The sequence below is a fragment of the Cervus canadensis genome, chromosome 6 (genome assembly GCF_019320065.1).
Source record: "Cervus canadensis isolate Bull #8, Minnesota chromosome 6, ASM1932006v1, whole genome shotgun sequence".
Classification (NCBI taxonomy): Eukaryota; Metazoa; Chordata; class Mammalia; order Artiodactyla; family Cervidae; genus Cervus; species Cervus canadensis.
Window position 1 is genome coordinate 93698447 of NC_057391.1, and position 19319 is coordinate 93717765.

At 48.5% G+C, this 19319-nt stretch overlaps 1 protein-coding gene across 3 annotated transcripts in view; it reads right to left on the reverse strand.

Annotated features, from left to right (window-relative positions):
* Positions 1-3667: 3667 nt before the first annotated feature.
* Positions 3668-19319, reverse strand: part of KCNK10 (potassium two pore domain channel subfamily K member 10) — a 150508-nt gene continuing 134856 nt past the window's right edge. For 2 of the 3 annotated variants that reach the window (XM_043472716.1, XM_043472715.1), the window contains exons 5-7: positions 11802-11988; positions 7482-7624; positions 3668-5564 (exon numbers count right to left, since the gene is read on the reverse strand). In XM_043472716.1, the coding sequence (XP_043328651.1) occupies positions 4944-5564; positions 7482-7624; positions 11802-11988 (951 nt within the window). In that variant the 3' untranslated portion in view covers positions 3668-4943. The remainder of the gene's footprint in view (positions 5565-7481; positions 7625-11801; positions 11989-19319) is intronic. The other variant, XR_006270150.1, reaches the window with a different exon arrangement.

A 19319-nucleotide genomic window follows, 5' to 3' on the forward strand; every position in this document is an offset into this window, starting at 1 on the left:
ATTCTCACTAACCCCCGAAACTAAGCTTACAAATAGACAAGAAGCATCGACTCAGCCAAGAAGTATCATCTCAGAGGGAGGGAAGGAAGGGGTGGTTTGCTAACATCTAGTCCAACTAGGGCTGTGAACATGGAACAATCCCCACAGAACCCAAAGCAGCCATTGCTTCTGTGTGTGTTCTGTGTGTCTGTGTGTCTGTAGGGATCTGAGTAAGAAATAACCTGTTTATAGTGTAAGAATTCATAAAGTAATCAAATGAAACCTTTAGTGCAATTGACTGCAGATAGTAATAGCTTAAAATTCTTTAGTCTTAACACCATGCAAAAAAATGCCCATATGGGATGAGCCACCCGCCCACCACCCCCCCGCCCCACGCAGGTGACAGCGTGAGGTAAGGTGACAGTGAGCCGACACACAGGGTGACCCTCATTTGGACACCAGGCTCCCAGATATATCTGGTCTCTCCATCCATCACCCAGGAAACAAATCCCAAGGGGCAAGAGACTAAGCTCTCATCTTGCCTAAAAAAAGCGGGGCCCATCCGTCAGTATTTACAAATCCAGCTAGTGAAGTTCTGAGCGTACTTAATTAACTCGTGGACTGCTGAGCATTTGGTCAGACCACTGCAGAACTAAAAGGGACCTTCAAGATTGACTCTCTAGGTTCCACTCCCTCGATGTGCTGGTGAGGTAACAGAAATGCAGGCACAGGGTCTGAAGGGCCCAAGATCACAGTCCGGGTCAGGGGAGCACAGACAGTCCCAGCCACCTCAGCTGTAGGTCAGGAACACCCCTATCTACCCACACATAAGGGCCTTGCCCCAAAGCAATAAAGTCCTAGGGTCACCATTGGGTTCGAACTGGGCATTGAGCTGAAGTCTCTCCAAGTCGTCCCTTGGTTCTCACCAGCAAAAACTTCCAGATCCGCTGTGGGGGAAACATTCAACACCCAGTTACCAGAAAAATCAACGGACACTGCCCATCAAAGCCACTGTCCCTGTGGTCTATCCATGTGCAAAATCAAAACGTTTTCTCCAGGTCTAGGGCGGGGTGGGAAGTGCAGGTGGGCAGGGCAGGGCTGTTCTGATGTGTGTGTAGAATTTGTAGCAAGTTTGCCTTATCCACGCGAATTCCTGTGTTACTGGACCCCATTTTAAAAATGTAGCTTTCAAACAACTCCAAAACAACTGGCCTCCTCCTCCCAAATCTCAGCTTGTACACATGAAGTCGAGCCCAACCCCTGGATGCCGTCCCAAGCCTCTCCTCTTGAGAGTAGGTTGCATGCATGTGTACATGCTAAGTCAATTCAGTCACCTCTTGACTCTTTGCGACCCTATGGACTGTAGCCCATGGGATTCTCCAGAGTGGGTTGCCATGCCCGTTCTCCAGGCAAGAATCCTGGAGTGGGTTGCCATGCCCTCCTCCAGGGGATCTTCCAGACCCAGGGATGGAACCTGCATCTCTTGTTTCTCCTGCATTGGCAGGTGGGTTCTTTACTATTAGCGCCACCTGGGAAGCCTGGAGAGTAGACTGTAGCTTGTCAGACACTGTGCCCACACCTCTAAAGGGTCAATCTCCACAAAGAGAGGGCTCTTCTTTGATTGCATTCGTCAGGGCCTCAGTCCCGTCTGTACTCGGGGAATCCCCGGGCAAGGGTTATTCTCGCTCCCTCTGTGTGACTGGGACCTGATGTGTCTGGCCAAGGGCCTGGACTTCCCAGGGGGCTCAGTGGTAAAGAATCAGTGCAACTGAGTGTCTATACACACATGTACCAACATCTGGCGTAGGGCAGAGTGTGGTTCCATTTGGTAGAGTGTGCAGCGTACAGTTTTGAGCTGTTTTATTCCAGCTGTATGCCGAGTTCCTGCAAGACAAGTAAAGTGCAAAAGGGTGCTTTCAGAGGGCATTTTTAACAATACAGAAAGGGCACCACGAGGCGCATCCCCAAAACCAAAACCAAAATAATGTACAATGATCATCTGTAAGGACAACATGTTAGGCCGTGTTCACACAGAGACCTCATCCCATCTTGGCCGTAAAGAGCTTCTCCCTACCTCTGAATGCTATGTCCAGGGAACTAGACAGACACACATGCATGCGCGCACACACAGACACACTCACAAAGTACACAGCATGGACACTGCAACAAAGTCAAAAGCAGACTTTGGTCAAATAGACTTTGCCCACCAGCTCTGCCGCCTTCTTGCCGTGTGCTCTTAGGTAAGTTACTCACTCGGCTTCCCTGAGCCTCCGTGTCATCTCCAATGGGTGTGCAAACACTCCCCGCAGAGCGTTGCCGGGGCGGTTCAGTGAGCTCATGCCCCTAAAGTGCCTCATCTAGTGTCTGGCCCATGGGACGCACTGGATAAATGACAGGGAAGCCTCTTGGCCAGCTCTGCCTGTAGAGTCTAGAATTTTAACCCACTATTAAAAAGAAGGTACCAAGTAACAGAGGGTAGAAACCCAAATGAGTGAGATCCCTGGACAGTTTAATCAGGAAGCTTTCAACATGTCAGAATAAGAAAATCCCAGTTCCCCGCACTGTGCTGTGCTTTAGTCGGACTCTCTGCGACCCCGTGGACTGTAGCTCACCAGGCTCCTCTGTCCATGGGATTCTCTGGGCAAGAATACTGGAGTGGGTTGCCAGGCCCTCCTCCAGGGGATCTTCCCAACCCAGGGATCCAACCCAGGTCTCCCACAGTGCAAGCAGCTTCTTTACTGTCCCAGCCACCAGGGAAGCCCAGTTACCAACCAATTCCTTAGCACACATTTTGTCAGGCTGGAATGACTCCCGTAGTGAGAACCAAGGCCCACCCCCGCATACACATCGCTGCCCAAGCGTCTGTTTATTACTCTGTGGACACAGGGCATCACCAGTGAGCCACAGCCCTGCGGCAGCATTAACCCAAACACACCTCGGACAGGGCCGGGTGGGGGAGCGGCACTAATCAGACCTGATGCGTATTTGACTCCTTCCCCAAAAGCAATGCCGCTGCTTTCATCAGGGCTACAGTTGGGGGTGGGGAGGGGCACACGGGGGCTTCAGTGCCCTAGACAAAGGAGAGCTGTGCATTTGGGGGAAATAGCAGCAAGAGATCTGCCATGGCAGAAGCAGTCAAGCATGCGGTGCTATCATTTTTCCCTGGAAGTCAGAAAAGCATTAGATGGTTTCTGGAAGTCTCTGCTAGTCCTGTGACCTTTTGACAAATCCACCCTGCGTGTTAGCTATGTGACATCCCCAAACAGTGGTACTGAGAGTCCAGGAGGCCCATAAGCAGCAACTTCCGGGTGTTGCCAGGTCCAAACACTGAAATGTGTGGCACAAATAGCTAGGTTTGAACCAGGATAACAGCCAGCCAACTCTGAAAAAGGCTGAGGCACATGTGGGGTGTTTGGTGTAGTACATACTTTTCCCTTGCTGCTAACAATCCATTCAGAGTCTTCCTCCCCAAATCTATGACCCATAAGACCCCCACTTTCCTTCGCCGGGTGTTCTAACCTCATGAAAAAAATCATAATTATCACCACATGTTGGTTACTGTTTGCCTAGAAACAATCAATCACAGTAGCATTGTAATTTTAGTGGCTAGCATGGACAAGTGAAGAAATGAGCAAGGAAAAGGAGCGATGCTTTCAGAATAAAGGAACACCCAAACATAAAAGCAAAGTCTTTTAAACACTTCTTTTAAGTATTATTTAAAAAAAAAAAATGGCAGTAATGGCACTTAAGCTGCAAGCAATGAAAACAATTCAATCTTCTCGTACAAGGATTGGTTTGAGGGATTCCTTTTCCTTTTGTTTGCAAATAGCAGGATAGGACCTGGTGTCACTGTCTACCCTAAGACACCCAAAGGGACGAGAAGCCCTGAGAAGGAACGATGCCATGGTCCTCCTTGGTATGTCTCAGACATGCAGGATGTCTATGTTCACAAACATTTAGGATCAGCGAGACAGGACAATAAGCCACTGGCATCATGCAAGGCAATAGTTTTGGTATTTTTCCCCCTTTTATCAAAACCAATTGTAACAGAAGTTCCACTAGAAAAGTGAACATGAACGTTTCAAAACCAGTTTATTGTCACCATTGCACCCTTTTGGTGCCTGTTTAGCGCACCGTGCACTGAGGAAAAGGCATGGTTCCGTCACCACGCAGCGGCTGAGGTTGAGTGTTCACCAATGCTTGCGAGTCCGATTGGACTACCTGTGAGAAAGACAAAATTCAGCAGGCTTCTGTCATTGGTTAAAGTGATATCCACAGTGTGATGTGACTGTTTTTTGTTTTTTCTCTTATAATGAGGAAAGCAATTGCACCTTTTGATACGTGTGCTCTCATCTGCTTCCAACAAATTCTAGGTGCTCTCGGGTCCCAGGGACATTCATCTGGAGCTTAGAAAAGACTAGGGATGCACTGAACGGTTTTGTCTCAAAATCGGAGCTCAGAGCAACATTCCAACATGTCCACTCCGACCCCAAGTGACAAGGACCAGTCCACCTCCCAGTCCAGTCCCCTTGTGCGTGCGTGCACACATTACTGACAGTGGGTTCAGGAAACGACTTCCTTTAAAAGACACACCTGTTGCTTTCAGACGGCTGGTCTACGGAATAGCTGCCCTTTCGCGCCCTCCGGAGCGCAGCGGCGCTGCCCGGGGCCACCGCATCCATCGCCAGCACGTGCCCTGGACCTCAGTGGCCGTGACCTCCCGCGCCCGCGAAGGCGCCCTGGGTGTCCTGCGGCTGTGATCAAAAGCCAAGTCCTTGTTCTTTTGATTCCCTTTTGGCAGAGCGAGCTTTCTCGGTCGTTTATGGCACAGTGAAATATCTTCTTCGATGCTATGTAATTTCGAACTAACGAGAAGTCTTGTTTTAAGGCACGTGTCTCAGGGTGAATATATTTAAAAACAAACAAAAGACAAGGCTGGGTCACGTCCAGTGCGTCCTTCGCGCTTAGTTTCTGGCTTCCAGCAGCGCGCTGCTGTCGCGCTCCGCGTCTTTGGCGTCGGCGGGGCCCACGCCGTCCCCCGCGCCGGCCGGCAGCTGGGCGCAGTCGGTGAGCACGGCCGTGCTGGAGTGGTCCGAGTTGCAGCCCTTCTCCGTGTCCTCCTCCTTCTTCTCCTCGTCCAGAGAGTAGTGGCGGAGGGTCCTGTAGATCCTGTGCACGTCCTCGGGCAGGGCCTTCCGAAGGTCCCGGTTCTTCCTCTTGGTGAGCCTGGAGGCAGAGCCCAGCTTGTTTACGATGTTGTCCTCGGAGGCGCCCTGCCCGCGCTTCTGCAGCGGCTCCGACGCCTGCAGCCGCAGGTTGTTGGGCCGGTGGTCGATGCTCTCCTGGGACGAGGCCTTGCAGCGGCCTGCGTCGAGCGCGGCGAACACCGAGCGCTTTTCGGGCGACAGCATGTCGAGCGAGTGCGCCCGCTGGTCCAGGCCCAGGCGCCGACGCTCCATGCTGCGGATGGTGGCGGCGCGCTGCAGCTTGTCGTGGATCTCCACGCTCAGCCGCCGCCGCGTCTCCCGGAACTCGGCCGTCACGTTGGCCTTCCATTCGGCCGCGTGCGCTTTGATCTCGCCCACCTGGCGGAGAGACGGGCAACCACCGGGAGCTGAGACACAGCCCGCGCCCCCACCCCCGCATCGCCCCCAACCCTCACGCCCCGGGCACCTGCTTCCACCCGCCCTCCCATCGCCCCCGTCCCCCACTGCCCCCAACCCCCACCCCCGCTCCCAACCCCCATCGCCCCCCACCACCACCCCCCGCCCCCGCAGCCCTCGGGGGTCCCCGTGGGAAGGAGGCCCAGAGGCGGTGGCCGCGCGTCCGCCCCGCCAAGGCGAGGAGAGGCTACTTCCACCCTCGCCCTTCCCGCTGCCCGGACGCGCGTCTCGGGAGGAAAGGCTCGGGACTAAGGTGGCTCCGGGAGGCGCATGTGCTGGTCAAGCCGACGGCCGCCGCCAGAGACCTGGATTGGGGAAGGAAGGGGAGGCGGACGGGCCTGACTTCCTGTCTGCTGGGCGCCCCCTGCCGGGGTCCGGCCTCGTTCCTGCCTGACCCGGGAGCAGTGGTGTCTAGGTCAGATGGGCACAAAGCAGGCATCAGCGGGTCCTCTGCCCTGCCCTGTCCCTCCAAGACCTCCGTCTGGGTTAGTGTGCCCCACCCGTCCCCACTAGCCTGGAAATGGCCTGGCTCTAAACGGGAAAGTCCCGTGTCACCCCATATCTAGGCGGTGCCGTCTATGGCCTTGTGCTACCCGGCTTGCTCTGGTTTGAAAAGACGACCCCTCGCCCCCAACGCAGGGTACCTGATAACCAAGTTTCCCTGCTCAGGGTGCAGCAAGGGGGCATCTTCTGGCAAAGCCCTCGGAACGTGCTTTCTCAGAGTGAAGTCTTGCGTGAGGATCAAGACCAACTCTCTGGGCTTTGTTTCAGCGGGACTATTAGTACAAGACATGCTTTCCTGTATGGAGGAGTAACTCGGATTTTTGCATTGAGAAATGTCAATATTTATGTTGTTGCGTTCTCTTCTGTTATGGCTGATTTTCAGCAGGTCAGTTAGCTCTCTGGGCAATCAGACTGGAGAGTGCATTGACACCGCTTCTGCAAGCCAGGAAAATTAAACCACTGCCCCCGGGGAATGGTGTGGGAGATGGTGCCATCTAAGGAGGCTCTCCCAGGACCCCCGCATGGAATGACTGCACCCTGGGCAGGGAACTGTCGCCCTTAAAAAGCTGTCCCTCTGTTTCTTTGGGTTTTATCTCCTTTCCTTTCTTTACTGCTTTTCTTCTCTTTACCCTTTCTCTTTCTTATCTCTTTTCCTCTCTTTCCAGAACCACATGGGCATTTTTTTTTAATCACAGAATCCACCTTTGCTCCTTAGGCATCCCTTTTCTTGCCTGTGTGTAGGCTTCCGTGCACATTTATTTGCGAAGGGAAAGGCTGTTGAGTGTGTGCCCCTGGCCGCAGAGATATATTTGTTTCTACGGGTCTGACAACCCGGAGGGGACATGAGTGAAAGGGACCCTGAGACTTCACCCCCCACAGCCAGCCACAGTTCAGTAACTTCTGTCTCACATGGAATTGAGGAAAAAGCATGTAGCTACCAACTGGGGGCAATTGTACACCTCCTCCACCTGCAGTCTACCTATGCTGACTATGTCTGGATTATTTTTTTCCTGTTTCATTTCCCTTTTTTTTTAAATAAGTTGCCGTTTACTAGTTTTTCCAGGAGCCGTGGGCTGGTAAGTGAGTCACCAGATTTTCCTCACCTGCTAAAAGAGGATCCAGAAATAACTGCTATCCCATTTAATGTGGCATTTAAAACCATTCAAGGATTCCAAACGAGGACGTCTAGGAGGCCTCCATTAGTAGGAGATGGTCTAGCCCATAGAACAGAGACAGGTAATTCTTTTTTTTTTTTTTTTTTAAGAGACAGGTAATTCTTGACACGAGAATGTTCCTAACCTCAGGAACATTCAGAGAATATGGAAGGAATCCTACCTCTTCCTTTGTCTTTTTGGATAGAACACGTAGCCAGTCTCCGATCATGCTGAGGACAGCTGCAAAGTAGGCAAGGCCAACGAGGATCCAAAACCACACCAGGGGCTTGTACCACTCCCGGTAATTGATGCCAGCGTTTCCCCCTGCAAACAACCAAGCATTACTTTAACCAGGATCTGGCAAACGGTCATCGCAGAGCAAACACATCCCAGTCCGTGTAGCAGAGATGCGGCTGCATCACCATCCAACACTCAGCTGCTCCGCCTGCTGTATACATGATGTGACAGGGTGGGAGGGCAAGGAAAAGTCATGTCTCTTCCCCAAAGGAGCCTGACCTGTGGCTTCACTTATTTTGAATCTTGACCAATAATCTCAATACATCACGTGCTGTGATTAGTCACTCAATCTGATTCAACTCTTTGCTACCCCATGGACTGTAGCCCACCAGGCTCCTCCAGGCCTGGGCCATGGGATTCTCCAGGCAAGAATACTGGAGTGGGTAGCCTATCCCTTCTCCAGGGGATCTTCCCAACCCAGGAATCGAACTGGGGTCTCCTGCATTGCAGGCAGATTCTTTACCAGCTGAGCTACAGGGAAAGCCCTTAATACATAACACGTAAGAACAAAAAATATGTCAGTGACCGGCCTGATCCATCCAGTTTAAACCTGAGCTTGACAATGAATGACTTGAATTAGAGGACAACAGAGCAGGCCCAGTTTCAAGTTTTGTGGGGTTTTTTTTTAATTTTCTTATTGGGGTACAGTTGATTTTGTCAAGTTTTTCTTAAACTGCCTTAAATTTAATAATAATAAAATACCATTAAATAATCTCAAATGGTTTGGAACTGTTGGTGCCATTTCCTCCTTAAGCACACAAGCATTTACCAAGAGACGAGTAGGTGTGTGGCAGTAAAATTAGACCTAATGGCATCCCTGAGACTTAGACCCAGGCAGTAGTGATTTAAGGCTGACCAAACGATGGTATTTACATAATGCTGATCCATAGGGTCAATTAGACCAAGTCGATTAGAATCACTGCGCTAGAATAAAAAGGGACCTTCAAGGCCAGCTAGTTCAATCCCTTTATTTTACAAATAGGGATTATAGTAAAAATCCATCAAACCAAATTGACTAGTTGCCTGACTGCATTGACTGGCTCTTCCATTGAAAAGACCAGTCGATTATTCCAAGTAAATAGCCTATTTATTCTAAACCTTCTACAGGCTTGCCCAAGGTAGCCAAGCAACAGAGATTCTAAACCCAGCCGCCTCTCCTAAAGATGTGGAGACGCTTCATGAAATACCTGTCTGTGAGATGTCGTTTTCCAGTGAAGCCGGCTCATGGCCATTTCTAAGAAAACTGACATTAGCCATGGATTGGAAATTACTGTACCCAGTGGTGGATGGTCACTGGACTTTCCTGCTGGGTTGTGGTTGTAACCTCAGGTAGCACCTCTGAATCTGCACTGAGCTCTTAACGGAATCTCTAATATCTCCCAAAGGCGGCTGGGCAGGCTCTGTGGCTTGTGGTTCTTCTCCGTTTGCAGCGGAGTCCACAAGGTCTCCATAGCTACCGCCACTTCTGAAAATTAGAATTCCAAACTTTGCTGGAAGGCTCCGTGGCAAGCCCCACTCGGCCTGGTTTCACCGCCTTGCTTTCCCCTTTCAGGCCACTCCCCCCTTCTCCCTAGCTTTCCCTAGGATACTGTTGGAGTTTCTGCAACATGAAGTGAGTTTTGAGGTTCATTTCATCTCTGTGCTAGGCAGGAGAATTCTGCCACTTTTTCCTTGGAGCTCTCTGGAAGTCTTTACCTTAACCAATCACCATCGTCCACAAAAGATTGTCACTAGGGCGCGCTAGCTAACAAGGCAGGAAATACCCTTCTGCCTGTTCCTTTATCAGCTGCTGGCCCGGAATTCAGGTGCCGTCAGTCAGGGTTGTTAGACTTTTCTAAAGCGAGTCAGCTACAAAATAAACCAGCATTAATCCTGCATGGTGATTGACGTTCTGATTCTGTTTCCAAGCTGATGCCTTGTCAAATCACAGCAACCATCAGCTCTTGTTAACCTATCTTTTTAAACGATGGACAGCCTTCCCTTTCGCTCTCAGAGTATTGCCAAAAAGGCTTTGACACCCTTCCAGGGTTCCAAGGCAGCAGTGCTTCAGATTGGTCTCTGTAAGCTATGGAAACGGCAGCTTAGAAGGGCCTGGTCCAATTGCAGTCAGCGCCGTGAATTATAACAGACCCGAGTCTGCAGAGACTACGGGCAAAGGAAATATGGTTCTGTAATCAGCAGTAGCTAAGGGAATCAAAACAGTGCTATGCAGCTCAATATCCTGTAACAAGGTGAATGGGAAAAGAACAGACACGTGTATGTGTGTGACTGAATCGCTTTGCTGTGTATCAGACACTAACACAACATTGTAAATCAACTATATTCCAATAGAAATTTTAAAAAATTTTTTAAAAAGAAAGGTACTCTGTGGGAGACATATTTACATGTACAGCCACTGTTGTCAAAACCCATGGGAAAGCATGTCCATTTTCTCTGACCCTATTACAACCAAAATAGACTTTAAAACTTTCTAACAGTTCTTTGTATTTATCTGTACACTTGGCCATCAGATTCATTAAAATCTTCCATCGCTAAAGATCACTAAAAAACAAAAGAACAAAGCCGTGCTATGTCCATGGACTCTGGAGGTTGCATCCTTTCCAGGGAAGAAGACATCAGGCTAAGTGCCGGTGTGTGCTAAGCGCTCACAGCCCATGGTGGCTCATAAGGATAAATAATAAACTTAAATCATAAGCAGTTTTTTTGAATCTCCTGTTCCCCAGGCTGTGCTATTTGTGACCCAGATTAACAGATTGAACGGAGCAACCAGTTAGAGAGCAGGGTTTGCCCCACGTGTCCTCCAGACAGGCCAGAGTCAGCACAGAGGACCCTGCAGAGCGGCAGAGTGCAGACGACGCTTTGGGGAACTGAAAGATGTTGGTGAAATAGCTCCAAACTGCAGCTGGGGTTGGAACCTCACTGCGTTTCCCCGCAGAACAGCTACGGACGATGCTAAGGAATGCACCAGACAGCCGCCCTCGGTACCGTCCCGTCCCTGTGCGCTGTCCACCCAGAGCTTCAGGCCTCTCATCCAGCGGCGCCAAGTGGCCCACTGCCCAGGCTGGGGGCTGCTCAGTACTGGAGCATCGAGGACAAGCCAAGGCGGGCGGGGCCCCAGGCCTCGGGCTCCTGTAAGCAATGCTTAAGCACTCTGACTCGGCATTCGTAGTCCTCAAGACTGTCAAAAGGAAGAAAACATTTAAAACTGCTGTTTCTACAACGGTGACTTGGGCCTTCGTCTTCCTAGCTGGAATAGCTGCAAAACTACTCTTCCAGTTGTCTGTTTCCTTCGAATTACCGTGGAGACAGCCAACCTTCAACATCCTTTCCAGAATTTACTCTTTTACCAGATTCCAGGAGAGGGGATCCCTGGCCTCTTTAAATACGTTAAGTTACGACAGAGTTACTGGGTCAGAGTGTTCACTTCTGGGGGTAGAAACAGCAGTTGTCTGACCACCTAGAACTAATCCATCCGGAAAGAGAAAGGTGGCCTCCTCCTTCTATCCCTACCTTCCCACCACCCTGGGGGAGCGATACACGTAAAAAGTCAGGTTTCATTTCAGTTTTTAAGCTCCCTGTCCCTAGAAGAATTTGATGGTGATTTCTTTTGCTTCCTTAAGCGTGGTTCATTGGCATTTATTTTTACAATGAAGGCTGTTGTGTCTATATAGATTCATTCAGGATCCATTATAGTATTAAATTCCCTTGGAGCGGGTTTCAACTCCAGGTGGCCACCTGGGTCTTTAGTCCTGCATCCGGACATGCCTGGAGCAACTTTTCCAGGGATGGTGACTCTGCCCTCAGCATCAGGAAGCTTAGACTAAACTCGATGCTCATCTCTCCAGAGCTTCATATTTGCCACTTGTTAATATAGCCTTTATCAGTTGATGCAAGGAGCCTTAATATAATTCAGAAGCCCGAAATCCAATGAGAAATTCATTTCACTCATAATTCATGTGATGGTGAAGATAGCCTGCCTCCTGAGTGGAGGAGGGGAGATACTGGCTTCCTCCCAAGGCAGCAGCCAGCTGCTATTTCCCTCACAGGGGACCACAGGTTTGGAACAAGCCTGTGCCCAGCAGTGGTGATGCTGAGCCTTTTCCATTTGTTTCTCCATCTTTTCTGGTGGTTCAGAAGAGCACTGACCACAGTCAATATTTTCCCCACCAGGGCCCCAGTGACTGGGATATTCTAAAGTGCTTACCTGCCACAAAATCACCAAAGCCCACTGTGGTGAGGGTGACCACCACAAAGTAAATGGACTCCAGGGCTGTCCACCCCTCAATGTATTTGAAGATGACGGCGGGGATTGTCACAAACACACCACAGCCGGCCAAGATGAACAGGATGGTTGAGATGACCCGGATCTTGGTCTGACTCACTTGCTTTTTCTAAAGAAGAGCAAAGGAGAAAGAAAGACAGGGAAGTCAGCTCCATCACCCTGGATTCGGAAGACAAGAGGTAGAGAGAGAGAAAAAAATGTCAGCCCTGGATTCGGAAGACAAGAGGTAGAGAGAGAAAAAAATGTCGGTGGCTTTGGACCTTTCTTTGTTCGTGAGCAGCTTGGGGAGCATCTGATGAAAGCTGTGGACCCTCTCCTAGAAAAATGCACGGACCGAAGTTTTCAGCTGGTCTCCGCGGTCCTTGGGCAAGAGACCCCTTGAACGTCTTTTGCGTGGTTCCCTGACTCCAGCCCAAATGCTGACTTCCTAACCCCCTCACTGGGGTAAACGAGACTGCTTCCCAAGAAAGGCCATTTTTGCCGCCGTTTCTCATGTGGCTTCACTGACCCTCCGTTAGGAGGCACAGGTTTGGGGTTCCTTCCACAGCGGTGGTGATGGATTTGCACCCGGCTTCCCCTGAGTCAAAGGGCACATGCTGGAAAAAATGGCTCCAGAGACAGACCAGAAGGTTAGGATGAAAAGAAAAACCCTCGTTTGTGACAGAACTCCAGCCGTCTGCCTGTGTGCCCCTTCACCTTCCTGTCCCCCCGCCGAGGCGGTACATTTATATCACATTTTTCTTTTAAATCGCATGTGTTTGAGTCAGTATTGTGCTTGTCATGTTTGCTGACTGTCTAACCATCAAGGGACAGGGCAGGAGTCCACGTTGAATGGCAGGCTCAGTGTCTAAAATAAATAATAGAAGCTCCACCTTGAGTCAGCTTCTGAAGGATTCAGTAGTTAAGAGGTGAAGATGCACCTAGACTGGGAATGATCCTGATATCAGGGCAAAAGAATCCTGCCTATGGGGTACCAGGGGTAGACTGGAGGCGCTGGGGTCCCCTTGAATGACACTCAAGACAACATTGGCATCGCCTGCAAACTGAACAGTCTGTTAAGGTCCTCTCAAAGCTCCCCGTTTGCCATTGGAGACTGTCATCGGGGGACCCTAGCACCATCTCTCGACCAAAAACCCCATGTTTCATAAATGTCTGTTAAACATCAGGGTGCCCGGACCTTTGTACACTGCCTGGATTGAATCCCTGCAAAAGTACACATTCAGGGAATCGATATGGAAATCTCTACCATGGGATCTTTTAATATTTTCTAGTCATCACCTTGCAGTGATTCAGAGGGCAGAGCAGGTCCAGAGTACAGAGCACATTTGGCATTCAGACACCGCATTTCATGGATGCAAGAGGAGCGTGCATAAGAAGCTGCTAATCAGGTAGAGCTGAGAGGAGAACGCAGGCGTGATTAGCTCACAGCCCAGCGTGCAGGGATGGGAACCGCTTTTCCAGTTACTCAACAGCTCACCAGTTCAGAGGCGCCAGAGTGCTCCTCTAGGGAAAGAAACCAGACTAACCCGTGAAGAACAGGCCACCCTGTTTCCCTTCCAGGAAGGAAGGCTGAGAATGAAACCTCATCACGGGGGATCCTGTCACCGTCCTGGAATTCCTAACCTTTCCTCACGACAGGGACACCCCAGCCTGGTTTTCCAGGCCAAGAGAGATTCTCCTACAAGCGACCACACGGCTCAGACAGGAAATGGCTGTGTTCTCCAAGACAGCAAGGTTGGTTATGACCCTCCTTCTCATCCTCCCACTCCCCTCTTCCTTCCTGACTTACGGAGACAAACCTCAGAACCACCTCTTCCCTGGGAAACGCCAAGGGACACGGAGCTGGGACAGAGTGGTGGGGAGGCTGCCGTCCTCTGCAGTCGAGCCTCACAAGCACCAGTCCCACCTGCCGAGGGCCCTGAGTCCCAGGTGTGTTCAATATGGTGGAACTGTGGGCAGGTGAGTGACAAAGAAGACCTATAGTGGAGAATATTTATCTGCACAAATCTCCATCCGCACTGAGATCAGTACAAGTGAAATGAAAGTGTTAGTCGCTCAGTCGTGTCTGACTCTTTGTGACCACGTGGACTGTAGCCCACCAGGCTCCTCTGTCCATGGGACTCTCCAGGCAAGAACACTGGAGTGGGTTGCCATGCCCTCCTCCAGGGGATCTTCTCGACTCAGGGATCAAATGTGAGTCTCCCGCATTGTAGGCAGATTCTTTACCGTCTGAGCCGCCAGGGAAGCTGTTCCCTAAATATTCATAGGAAAAGCTAAAGAAATACAACCCTCCATAGAAAGGAGTCAAGTTCTCTGACTTCTAAGAGAGTACTCAGGATATAAAGTGGGAACAGGAAAAAATAAATTGATCCATGCTGTAATATAGTTCCCATCTCCTTAGAAAAGCCATCAGAAAAAAAGAAAATTTATTGATTTTTCGCATATTAAAATACACATTTTTTCCCACAAATGAAAGTACTGTGACAAGACAAATTACCTGAGAACCACAAAGAATGTTTCACCCATTTCATGCACTTATGTATTGGATCTTGTAGAACTTGGAGGGGGCAGTTAAGACCCCTCTGAGAATCCAGGAACTTCGTTGTTATTATTAGCCTACTCTTGTTTGTAAACACAGACAAAAGCCAAAGCCCAAAAGGAGATTTTTATCATAGATCATTAAGTTAATCTAATTGCTGGCAACGGGAACATCATTTTCCCCCTCAATAAATCGTCCTCTTCAAATGCATAATGAAATTAAAGTGAATTAAATGTTTGCGAGACACTTGTTAAGTCAGAAATTAGGATGTGAACGCAAGTGCAATCCAAATGAGGCTGAGGCTGACAGAGGAGAGTGGCAAGTCCGTGGGAAGCTGGAGCCGTTCCCAGGCTCCAGGAGGTGGGCAGAAGGGAAGATGGCTCCGGACAGCATTTGTTTGGTAGCAGAGGGACGTGGGCAACAAACGCTAGAGCGTGGCGTCTTAATGGCATTATCCGTCGGAGAGTTTATCTGCAAGTTAGCATTTCACCACTGCTCACCGCCTAAGCCAACCAGCGAGTCCCTGGACCACTTCCTCCAGACACCCTAGGGTGATGCTCAGCAAATCCCCAGAGGCTTAAATCATCCGGGTATTTTAGGGACTTACAAAATCAAGCGTCGTGTGTGTGTGTGTGTGTGTAGGCGTATGAAATTGTGTGTACCTGTACTTCCCTATAAAAGGAAGAGGTATGGGTGTGAGGTTTTGATCGTATCTGTTATTCTGGAGACCCACATTTATGCTGTCCTCTAGACACTTAAAAAAAACAGTTGCCTTAACTGAACATTTTCAACCGTAGCTTCCACGATGGAACCACCAACGCGTCATCCAGTGATCTCTGGGTTTCTCCTCCCCACTAGCTCCGCACCCATTCACCACTGCTGTAAAATGGTGCTTAAGAGCTTGGAGTCTTGGGGCAGCCCGCCTGAGACACATTCCATCCCCACTGCCAAGTGACTCAGTGACCTTGGGCAAGTTTCTCAACTTCTCTGTGCATCAGTTTCTTCCTCTAAAAAATGGAGATAAGAGAGTCCGCCTCACAGGAGTGTTTGGAAGATTAAATAAGCGTGTGAAAGCTCAGCTCAGTGCCCGCTAAATGCTTGATGACTGTTACTGATCATTTCTGATGGAAAAGTTCAAGTCTTTGCTTAGATGTGGGCAGTCCCAAATTGAACGCTGCCCTCTGTATGGAGGAATGTTCCCTCACATCTGGTTTTAAGATAATCTCTGTCTAGCTTCGGGTGGTCACTGCTGGGTTTCCCTTCCTGGATACGTTGTCTAGTATGATGACCCCCTTTTTCAATAAGAAAAAAGTCCTCATTTTCTCTTGGTTCTCCTGTGCTGACCCAGGATTGAGCCCTCAGACAGTCTCAGCTCACAATCTTGGAAGCTTTTCTGTTTGCCTTTCCATTAGTTCCCCGCACCACCACCTTTTTGCATCATCCTTCTGAAACTGACAAGAATCGCAGATAATGTTTGGGATGTCAGGAACCAGCGGCAGAGAGTCCCTCAAAGGGACCGCCCTCGTGTTCCTTGCCGCTCCCACCTCCCCGCCACTTAGAGAGTCAAGCTGTGTTTCCACGGCGGGGTTGCTAGGCAAAAATCCCGTTGCTTATTTACCAGTAAGCAGAGCAGTTACCACAAAGCTTGGTGAGAGCCCAGATTTGACTGAGTTAATGTGTTCTTAGGCTAACAAAACTGTTATTTGGGAAGAGATGGTTTGATACAATATGTGGGCAGAAGTGATAGAATACTTGTATGTATCTGTCCAAATCTTGTTTTCTCACTTTGTGGGTTGATCAGATGATGTGGTCTTTCTTTCTCCGTATGCAAACGACATTATGCACAACTATTTCCTGCATCCGGCTGGCTGGCGCTAAGTGTAGGAATTTTTGAGGAACTCAAACCCCACCTCCTGGAGAGTTCTTTTAGTTGTCAAAATTATGTGCAATTATTCTGAAGAGCAAAATAAGTTTCTTACACAGGAGACCGGGGAGCCAGTTCTAAGAGCGCTCCTTCGAGAGAGGATGTACATGCTAGCAATGTACTGTGTTTACCTGTTTCAGACCTCAGAGGGCGAAGCCATACACCCAATTCCCATTAAGCACGATAACCTACCATGCTTGTTGATTTCCACAATCTTATTTCGGAGAACAAGTACATTTCCATTCATCTGTGGGCTATTTCTTTTTTTATTTTTTTACCCCCCTGCTCTAACATCTACTCTTCTTTTTGCTTTTATGTGATTTCTTACAGTTCTGAGATTAGTGATCCAGATTGTTGTCTGACTGAGAGACTTTATTTGCTGTGATTTTTAGCCAGGGACATTGGAGATTTCATTGAATAATAAAGATACTGCAATAAAAATCCTAGGACGGGAGCTAGACATGCAGAGCTCTAGTTTATAGTTCAGTTTTGTTTTGTTGAAATGCAAACACATCACCATGGTAATACGCTTGAGATGAAAGTGATTTCTCAAAATGGAAAGATAATAGGAGCTGCCTCACAAAAAGCCGACTTTATTTTCTGATATTATGTTTTCCACAAAGACTCCTTTTCTAAAAGTCCAGTTCTAACTAATGGTTTCAACATCACAACAAATAACCATGTAGTACCAGCAATTGTATAAATTATGAGGAGAGCTTTTAAACAGCATTTGCCTATAATCTCCATGGCAGAGATACTATAAACACACATTAGTGAGAATCATGCAGTAAAATCTCCATGGAGCCGCCTGAAAATGTCCCATGCAAAAGCAGGAGAGTATCTACACACACACACACACACACAAAAGGATACAGATTACACAAATGGATAGTATCTAACCCCTCCCCCAGAAAAATTATATCTAGCATCTGCCTCTGAGCCACACTGCAGCATCCAACAGATGTTTGGTCACTCCAGTGCTTTGCTGGTATCACCAGGCAAAGTTTTAGAAAAGGCTTTTGGTATGTGCAATTAATTGTTTTCATCACTGGATTTTATCACTGTTTTTATCACTGCATCCCAGGTGCACCTGGGATGGAGACAAAATCCAAAAATAACAAAAAAAAATTCTCAGCAGCTCCACTCCAGGATCACTTTAATTAAAACCTTTGAAAGTTTTCTTTTCAAAAATTCTGTGACTTTTCACATTTGAAGAAAATACTCTATCGGAACACAAGATTTTGCATTCAAAACTCAACGAGGTAATTCATTCAGCACATAATTATTAAGAACCTTTTACATATCAAAGCTTGTTCTAATTGCAAGGGATATAGCAGTTAAAAAGAGAGTGAGAAAGAAGTTTCCTTCCCCATGCACACAAAGTCTAGTTTGCTGGGGCGGGCTGGGAACATGTGAGTCTTTCTGAAGAGAGTGAGAAAGAAGTTTCCTTCCCCATGCACACAAAGTCTAGTTTGCTGGGGCGGGCTGGGAACATGTGAGTCTTTGGCTGAAGTCTTCATGGCGCTGTCCATGGTGCCCAGCCCCAGTCTCACCATTGAAGGCAAAGTTTTTACCTAACGACATCCCAGTGATTAGAAACATCACCTGGTAAAGAAGAAAGGAATACTCTTATAGCTATAATATGTGAAATATGAATAATTATGGCTGATTTGCATTGTTTTATGACACAACATTGTAAAAATTTAAATAAAAAAGAAACAACACCAACAAAAGACTTATTTAAAAGAATTATATCAGCAATCACTTCAAGCCAGATTTTATTTGAACCCACTAAGCTATAGGTCAAACTCCAGCATATTTACTCTAGCATAGCATGTCGTCCCCTTCTCGGCAGGAGGAGAAGGGGACGACAGAGGACGAGATGGTTGAACAGCATCACCAACTCGATGGACATGAGTTTGAGCAAGCTCCGGGAGATGGTGAAGGACAGGGAAGACTGGCCTGCTGCAGACTATGGAGGAGCAAAGAGTCAGACACGACTGAGCGACTGAACAACTGAACGACGACAACAATAGGGACTTTGATACCAAATCAAAAGCGAGACTTTATACAAGTTGTGATTTGTCCTAAGTTCAAGGAAAATCAGTAAGGTTCATCTAAGGTTGGGCAAGAAAATCACAGGTATGCCGCAGGCTGACTGTTGCTTGCAAATGATTCAGTGTCTGTAAAACCTTACACACTGTCTAAATAATAAATCCTAGAATTTAAAAAAAACTGTACCTATAATAGAAGATCTATGGATCTTTGTTAGCTAAGCCCTCAGAAGCTATGTCCTAGAAATACGTGATCACACCAATGCAGATGTAACCCTGGCGGTAGAGTGGTCCTTCTCTTTAGTTGAGGTATGAAAGGCAGGCCCATGGAAAGGAGAGGACGACAGGGACACTTCCTGATGAGCCGCATCAACAGCAGAACTCCCGGCAATCCAGACAGATGACACACCCAGTTGCTCACCTAGCCAACTTCTAAATTTGCTTTACCCAGGCTTCAGCAGCAAAACAATGTTCCCACCCCAGAATGCCCTCTCCACCATCACATGCACAAGGGTACAATAATGATACTATAGTAGCAATGCTACAGACAGCTGAAAGAGAGACTTGCTCTTCTCTTGCTAACAAGGGTTCAAGGTCACAGTCCATTGGCCAAGCAGTCCATAACAGTCAAGACAGAAGAGCCCCCGAATAGAATAAATCTTCCTTCCCATCCCTGATGCTTTCGCCCTTGTTCACGGGGCTCCGTGTGCTATAACACACGTGACCCCTCTCTAGCCTCTCACTCTGACCCAGGAGCTGAGAACTCAGCGTCTTCCTCTCTTCTTCCTTTAGGGAAACAGCTGCCCTCAAGGCACACCCACTTGTGATCTCCTGTCTAATTCTCAGATGATATGGAGAAGCCCATTTTTCCTCAGATGTAAGCCAAATTCTCCAGTATTGAGGGGATGTAGCAACACTGGGTT